At 54.5% G+C, this 8394-nt stretch overlaps 1 protein-coding gene across 1 annotated transcript in view; it reads right to left on the bottom strand.

Moving 5' to 3' along the window:
- The window catches only part of BMP7 (bone morphogenetic protein 7), an 89398-nt gene extending 81696 nt beyond the window's left edge, over nt 1–7702 (bottom strand). Inside the window, exon 1 of the mRNA XM_030841706.2 lies at nt 6788–7702. Within this exon, the coding sequence (XP_030697566.1) occupies nt 6788–7205 (418 nt within the window). The 5' untranslated portion in view covers nt 7206–7702. The remainder of the gene's footprint in view (nt 1–6787) is intronic.
- Nucleotides 7703–8394: the final 692 nt, after the last annotated feature.

The following is an 8394-nucleotide window of genomic DNA, read 5'->3' on the forward strand; positions in this document are numbered from 1 at the left end:
GAGTTTTAGGTTCCCTAGTAGGAAAGTTTTTAAATAGCCATAGATGCTTAAAATCAAGAGAAAGTCAGCATTAGACTCTACTTATCCTCAAATGACTTTGGTGTGCTCAAATGTCACTGATCTCTGAAGAGGAGGAAAATGCATGTGTCGTTGGGGAGCGGGGGATACACATATATACAAAGATATACATCTTTGGGGTCATTTTCTTCGTATCTCTAAAACAACATGGGTGGCTTAATCTTGGTACTTTAAGATCAAGTACTTAAGGGAAATTTGGACTATGATACCGAAGTGAATAGTGATCTGGCCACCAAAATACAAACAAGGTTTACCATTTATTGTGCACCTACTTGGTGCCCGACTCTACCCAAGAGAGATATGATTTTGTCTTCATGAGAGTCTGTGGAGGAGCGGATTCTTAACCAGATTTCTAAGACGAAGAAACAAACTCAGAGACGTTAAGTAACTTGCTCAAGGTCACACAGCTAATAGGCAACCATAGTGGAAACAGACACATGGGTTGAAGCTGTGTCTAAAGAGAATCAGTGTGGATGCCATTCTGTTCTCTCTTGCCAAGTCACACCCTCTGCTGTCACCGAGAACTTCCGTTACACGGCAGTGAAGCCCCCCAACCCCCCACTCCATATATCACCCAGAATTAGCTGCAAAGTGTCAGGAAACTTGGCCAGGCAGGCCCAAGCATCAGCGAGGGCTGGAAGCCTTCACCGTGAAGCCCTTTATAGAAAGCCGCAGTTGGCAGCCCCTGCTCCTGCATGGGAACAAATTAACATTGGCATTCCAAACACAGGAAAGGAAGGAAATTGGAAACACAGTTTATACTTGGCCAGCTCTTTGAAATACTGTACCATGCTACCGACATCAATTAATGAAAAGCAGGGTTGTGCTGAGAGGCCCTGGTTTGCAAATGCATTAACACACGTTAAACATGTTTGTACAGGAACCGGATTATAAGCACCCTGGCTCCAAAACAATAAAGCAATTTACCCTAAAACTGGTGCTCTTGGAGTTGTCATTAATTCAATCCACTCCACGCGGATCAGCAAAGGCTTTTCTCGGCTCCCAGCAATGCCTCCCGACACAAATGTTGAAAGGACGGCATCGCACATGCTACTCTGAGTTTCACATAAGTAAGTGTCAAGCCTCATGCACTGCTAATATGCCCCCAAATCATAAACACTCCACTTTGGAGAGCGGGGGAAGCACACAGCGGCAGCCCTGGTATTCATCGGCACTGCCATTTCACATCGGGTTAGAGCAATTTTTCCCCGCAGAAGGTTAACTGGGAAATATCTGTTCCATATTAAGAAATACCAAGTCACATTTTTTGTCAAATATTATTTGTCAAATGCCATTTGCTGCAAAACCCAGATTTCAAGTGCAGCTGAACACACAGCTAATACCGAACGGTTCACATAATAGCTGTGGTTGTACATGGGATCATTTGCAGTGAAAGCACCCCCCTTCCTCTATAAACTGTTTCAGGAATTGGAAAGAAAAGCATCTGAAGCTCTGGAATAAATAAAGTACTGTGCCTTGAGCTGCCCAGTACAAAGGACCCAGCATGCTGGGAGAACAGACGCAAAACAACCAGAAAGGCAACTGCCGCTTCGCTTCACAATTTTGTAAGAATGCTTAAAAGATTTTACATCATGGGGTTGAATCGCAACGTATCTGGCTTGCAAAGACAGAGTCGGCTAGTTTCTTGAAAGACCAGCCTCTTCACGCACTGCACCCACCGGTACAGGCACCTGCGACCACATCCTGGGTCCTGGGTCCAGGCGACAAACATCACTGATGTGGCCGCCCTGCCCCCTCGCCCAGGTGACATCACCCCACGACTCCACATTGATCCGGGATCCATCAAGTTGGAGCACTTTGGGTGTGCAAAGCTAAATGTGTTATCATTTTTACCACAAATTAAGAGTTTCTATGTAAATATTGGTATTTCCTCACCCCACGAAGGCGAGAGGGGGCAAAACGGCACCGGCGCATTTGACTTAAACTAATTAAAAGCAGAGGGTCATGCAATTCAACGTACTGATTTTACCAGTGGGACTTAAATCTTTTATAATAAGTGTACACAGCTGCAGCGCTCTCCCACCGCCACGTTTTACAGGCTAATCCGTGCATTCCTTCTGACAATAACGTGACAGGTCCCACACATCCCTGCCTGTGCCCTAAGCCCGGTGACACTGCCAGAGTGCATTAACGCAGAGGCCGGCCAAAAAGCAGCCGTGCCGACAGCCCCCAGCTAGGTCTGAAGAGTGATCGCCAAAGAATGAACGTGGCCAGCCACTTGGTGCAAAGGGCTCTCCATTCAAAATAGTCAGCTGGTGAAATGGATGGGCAGGCTGGGGAAGGGTGGAGACTGGGGGAGTGTTAGGACACTCTGATTCTTGCAATGGGCCAAATATGACCTTACCCAATAGGGGAAAAAAAAGATATTAAAGCGATAGGGGTGATCAATCAACTTAGATGAGGCTCTCCCTGGAATGAAGTCATCATCCTCTCCGAGCTCAGTGGACACGTGATATTCGCTCACATCGCAGGCACGCTGCTGGTCAAGGGTTCGCGGGCCAGCTGTGTTTATCCCGGCAGAGGCTTGACAGGCTACGACGCTACGGAAGGCCCCGACCCGAAGCTCGCAGGAGCTGCATCTCAGAAGCTGTTTCCTCTCTCTGTGCGTTCAGAGAAGCCCCCCCTTCGCTTCCCTTGGCCTCCTCCCTTACCCCTTCAAGGGCCGCCCCACAACCAAGTGACAACTCTGGAATAAACACCAAAACTGTTGGCCACGCGAGCTGGCATCCAGGCTTCGGCCTTAACCTGCTCTGATTCCAGAAGGGAAATACAAAGACCCCCCCAAAGTTCAAACCTGGGTCACATATATCCTTGGGGGGAGGGGGGAGAAGATCTTTGATTTATATAAGCAGGAAAATGAGGTTTAAAAGAAGTGATGTTGAAAGGGTTACTAAAAACACAGCTGTTGGTGCACTCCTATAGCGAAGACACTGCAGAAAGAGAGAAAGAAAGAAAGAAGGAGGGAAGGCTGTGTGACATCTATATTAACCTCTGGCTGCTCACCAGTGAGGGCCGGCACTCCAGTGCTGGAATGTGGGGCAGCCCCTTCCAAATTTTAACACAAGCCAGGTTACAGCTGCGAGCGCCTGCAGCCTGTGCTCCCTCGGCAAGCACTCCCTGAAGGAAATTTTTAAACTGTAACAGAATCTTTTTCTAATACTCTACAGTGGTAGGGCCTGTTCTGAAGGGGCAAAAGGAGAGATCTTAATGCCAAACACTTGTCAACAAAAAGGATCGCCAGATGGTATAAAATAAAAGTAAAACTGAACGGCCTTCTCCCCACTCCTCGACTACATTAACAAAAGCCACTTTTAGACACTGAGCCCAATAAGGATAGGTTTCTAACTTCCCCTCTTTTCAATTTAGCTTCAAAGATTAAACAAATTTGGTTCCTTCAGAACCTGGACCAGAGATAAATGTGGATCGCACACCCCCAGTGCCAGGGGCTTCTTTAGAAGATCCCAAAAGGAGCTGCTGGACTTCTCCAAAGAAAGAAGCGGGGGGAGGGCAACTATCTTCAGGATTCAGTCTGCAGAACTCACATTGCCTGGGGACAGTTTAAGAGAGGGTAGCCTGTTTTGAATTCCAAACTTAAGTCTGCACAGAGGAGTTGGGGGCTTGTTAATCCAAACCAGTTTACAAATCTGGCCATTGAACTTAAGAGGCCCAGCCTGGGAAGATGTAAGTCTCCCTCCGGCAGCTCAGCTAGCATTACAGGGGCTTTATTGTACAGGCTGGTCTTTGTCACAAGGTGCGGTCTGAGGTCCTCATTCTCAGCACCTGGTTTTGTCATAAATTCTCCTCTAGTTCCCTCTCTAGTTTAGATCCCACTCAGCCTGGCAAAAAGCTTGAATTCTGAGGAGAACGACTTAGAGGAACAAAAACCAGTTTGGCTGCAGACGGAAGAATAAACGCACCAGCTCTGCAAAAGCCTTCAGACTTCAGGCCGAAGTCCCCCAGAGCACTGCAGGACAGCAGCGGTATGCAATGAGGGAGTAGGGGGTGGTGGAAGGAGGAGGGGGCTTTGAGGGGAGGAGAGGGTGGTGGAGAAAGTCAGTCTCCCTTCAAGGTCTCCCCCAGGTCCCCTGCAAGGTAACAAGTAATAGCTGCATATGAACAAACGACGTTTTTCTCACTCTTAGTAAAAGTGTGAGACTAAACGCATCTTTAGAAAACTTTGTATGTTACAGGTCAGTATGATCTGCAATCCAAGGAAAAATCGTGTGCTTTTTCTCAGCTTCCAAGCAGGTCTCCTACACGCCCCCTCCAACCCCACTGCTACCCCCCGGCCCCTCCTGCGGCAAAATCCCAGAACCCCACAAAATGGAAGGGACAGGCGGTTTATTCCCATGCTGCTGCCGAGCAGAAATTAAAGGGCAACCTTAGAAACATCTACAGGAAGAGTCTTGCCCAACTGCGGTCCAGGTCTTCACCCAACTAATTACCGAGAAAGTTTTAGGGACTGAGAAAGAAAGCAAACAAGGTCAGTGCTCTCTGTTAAAAGCCACTCTGCCATCTAATTTGGAGTGATGCTCCAGAAAGCAAGACCTGAGAAAGTCAGGACTGTCCCACAAAGCCCAAAGCCAGCCTGACTGATTAAGAGGCTCAGACAAGCCGGTCTTTGTCTTTTCAAGATGAAAGAAATGGGACTAACGGGTTGAAAGGTGTGTGTACAGCCAGAGGAGGAAAACCACCCAGCTGTGGTCTTCCCAAACAAGTCCCAGCTTGCTCCCCCCTACCAAGGGGCAGCAAACAGCCCTGCCCCAAGTTTCCCAGAGGTGCCCAGTTGGCAACCTGGTCCTTTTCGGGCATGGGAGGAGCCCGTGTCTGGCCACGCGGTTGGTCCATAAGCAGCGGGGTGCTTTCTGCACTGCGTTTGCAGAGCCCTCCACAGAAGCCAGGGCTTACAAATACCTTTTTAATGACCTCAGCCAGGCTCTGAAGGCCGCCACTGGGACCTGCTGGCATTCACTGGGAGTCACAGGTATCCGACAGAACAGAAGATACCATAAATCCCCAGCCAGAGAAAGGGCCTGGTTAACCCCTGGCTTCAGGATGGAGACACAGCTCTGCTTTAATTAATTTATTTATATGTACGTATTTGGGATTTTTCTTTAGCTTCTAGTTTAGGTCACAAATACACATGGAAAAAAAAATCATACACAAAACTGCAGACAATGAAAAATCAGGCCCCAGCTCCCAAATCCCTAAGGCCCCAGCCCCAGTTCTGCCCTGCCCCCATAAAATCTATTTCCAATCCATGGCGTCTTCCTGCAGTGGGAAAGCATGATATACAAGCACGTATGTAACCTCACTGATCTGCACCTTGCTTTTTTCCACCCCATACATCTTGGAGATTGTTCTAAATCAGGACATATGGAGCTGTCTCATTCTAACAGGCTGCCTAGTATAATTTAAACTTTCTTGAAGTCATTTTGGCATCTAAACCTCCCACCCCTTGCTCGCTGAAACTCGTTTCACTATTTGATTTTGGGCTATTATTAAGGACAGACAATGGCGTCCCGGGAACTCCAGGGACCTTATCTGGCGCGGGAAGCATTAAGGTTGATCCGCGCTTCCCGGCGCCCTCCATCCACGCCCCAGGTGCCCCGCGGGGGGCTTCAGGATCATTATTTCCCTGTTGACACAGCGCCGGTGGGCGTGAGTTTGCTGTCTTGACTTCGTTCGCATTTTCGCAGCAAGTGACACTTGTAGAATGAAAGCGGCTCGGGAAACAGCGCTATCGGGGCGTGTTATCTCAGAAACCAAATATTTGATCATGAGCTCTATAGCGCGCAGTCGGGGGTTAGTCTGAGCAAGTCTGGTGAATGTGCACAGATGGAGCGAGGGCACCACCCCCGCCGCAGCGCCAGCCTCCGATCCCCGGGGCCGTCGCGGCTCCAGTCGGAAGCCGGGTCCCCTAGCCTCCCCCGGCGGCGTCTGCTGGGAGATCCCTCGCCACCCAATAGCCAGAAGCCGTGGTTTGCGCGCCACACGTGATAAACGCTGAAAATGGATTCTGCCAGTCCGGGACCTATCATTAAATATTTAAAATAGAAAGGTCGCAATGGCAACGTTTTTTCCCCCAGCTCCAGCCAGGAGAGCTGAGCGCGAGAGGGGCGCCCAGCGGTCAGGAAAGGGGCCCCGAGGCGCTCGGGGCGCGCAGCACGCTACGGCGGGCGCACCGCGAGGGGACAGGTAGGGCTTGCCAGGGCGGGGAAGGGAGCGCAACGCCCGCGATGCCAGGGCCAGGCAGGGCAGAGAGGGGCTCAGAAAGGGCGGGAAGTCAGCTTCGCGGAGCAGGGCCCTTTAAATCCAGGTAGCGCGGGCCCAGCCGTACAGGCACAGCTCACATGACCGAGCCCCGCGCTTTGAACTGAGCCGCGGCCCGCCCGGCGCCTCCCGCCCCAGAGGTGCAGTCGCCGACTAAACCCAGAGCAGGCTTCAGACCGGTCCTTACTTCCCCCGCACTCCCACAGGCCAGATGAGCCCGGCTCGCCCTACCTGGGGCGCGCGCAGCTTGGGGTCCACTAAGGCAGGGGGGTGGGAGACCCTCGGCCAGGCACTGCCGTTTTGAAAACTACCGGGAGTGGAAAGATGGGCGGGCTGGATGCAAGACGCGGCGCCCTCCCTGTCCCAAAGCGACTCCTGGCCGAGACGCGCACCCCTCCCTCCCGCCTTCACTCACCGAGGTTGACGAAGCTCATGACCATGTCGGCGTCGGTGAGAAAGTGGCTGTCTTGCAGGCTGGCCAGAGGGGGGCCTTGGGTACTGAAGACGGCCTTGTAGGGGTAGGAGAAGCCCTGGCCGTCGGGCCCGCCGCCCTCCTCCACCGCCATGGCATTGTACAGGTCCAGCATGAACATGGGCGCCGAGTTGTGCTTGCCCTGGAGGTGGGGACGCGGGCGATGGGGCAAGCCCAAGATGGAGAGGATCTCGCGCTGCATCTCCCGCCGCTCCTGGCTGCGGAGGCGCCGGTGGATGAAGCTTGAGTGCACCTCGTTGTCCAGGCTGAAGTCGGCCAGGGCGGAGCGCAGTAGGAACAGGGGCGCCCAGAGCGCCACGAAGCTGTGGGGCGCCGCGACGCGCAGCGAGCGCACGTGCATCGCGCCGGCTCTACGCGCGACCCGGGCTCCGGGCACCCGGCACCGGGGCCCGAGCCGCCCCAGGTGACGGAGCGGGGCAGGCGGCCGTCCACGCCGCTCGGTCACTTGCTGTAGACGGGCCCCTCTGCGCCCGCGCCGGACATGGCCCCTCCCCGGCCGGCTGCGCTCTGCCCGGACCCCCGCCCCCGGCTCGGCGCTGGCCCCGGGGCCCCTCGCCCCGCACTCGCCCGGGCGCACCGTGGGGCTCGGAAACCGGCTTGAGCGAGCGAGAGCGCGAGCAAAGAGGCGGGCGCGGGTGGGAGGAGCAGCCAGCAAACCTAGGAGCCGGGAGAGCGAGCGCCGGGGTGGCAGCGAGGCGGCGGGCGAGCGGGCGCTCCTTCCTCCGGCTCTTCTCGCGCTCTTGCTCTTGGGCGGCGGGGACCCACCCTCTTCCGAACTCCGGCGCCCAGAAGAGGGGCCCCAGGTCGCTCTCCCAGCCCTGCGCGCCCTTGATCGCACGAGAGGCCGCCTCGGGAGCCCCAGAGTGGTGCGCGCTGGGGCCTGGGAGGGGGAGGGGGAGGAGGAGGACGGGCTTCCGAGGGCCCCTCCCGCGTCGGCGGCCTCCCACCTGCCCTCGGCCCCGCCCTCCCCCCAGCGGCGCCCAATGGGTTCATTCATTCCTTCTAGTGCGCTCTGCAAATATTTACCCAGTGCCCACAGGGTGCCCAGCGCCGGGCCGGGCGCCGCGGGGATGCGGAGAGAGGAATCCGAGCCGGCCCTGCTTTCTCCGCACTCGTAGTCCGGACAGGGAAGGAGGCCTGAGCGGCACCCATGGGATTTGCGCTGCGGTAGAGCAAGCTGGGGGAGCGTGGAGGAAGCGCGGCGATACGAGAAGGCTTCCTGGCGGAGGTGGCACCCGAGCCCCTCTCGCCTTTTGCCCCCCCTTCCCCGCCTTACTCCAGACACGCGGATCCCTCCCCGAACTTGTTGCCAGCTTGTTCTTGCACTTGCCAGCCCTTCTGCCTGGAACTCTCTCCCCTCCCAGTCTCCCTCCCCACCCCTGCCATCTGGCCAAGCCTCCACCTCCAGGTGCCACTCAGGTGCCACTTCCTCCCAGACCGTCGGAGATAAGGTCCCTTCCCCTCGTCACCCCCGCGCACACCTGTTCTATTTTCCTTAACTCCTCCTCCCACCGTCTGGCATTACTGAG

The sequence above is a fragment of the Globicephala melas genome, chromosome 15 (genome assembly GCF_963455315.2).
Source record: "Globicephala melas chromosome 15, mGloMel1.2, whole genome shotgun sequence".
Lineage (NCBI taxonomy): Eukaryota > Metazoa > Chordata > Mammalia > Artiodactyla > Delphinidae > Globicephala > Globicephala melas.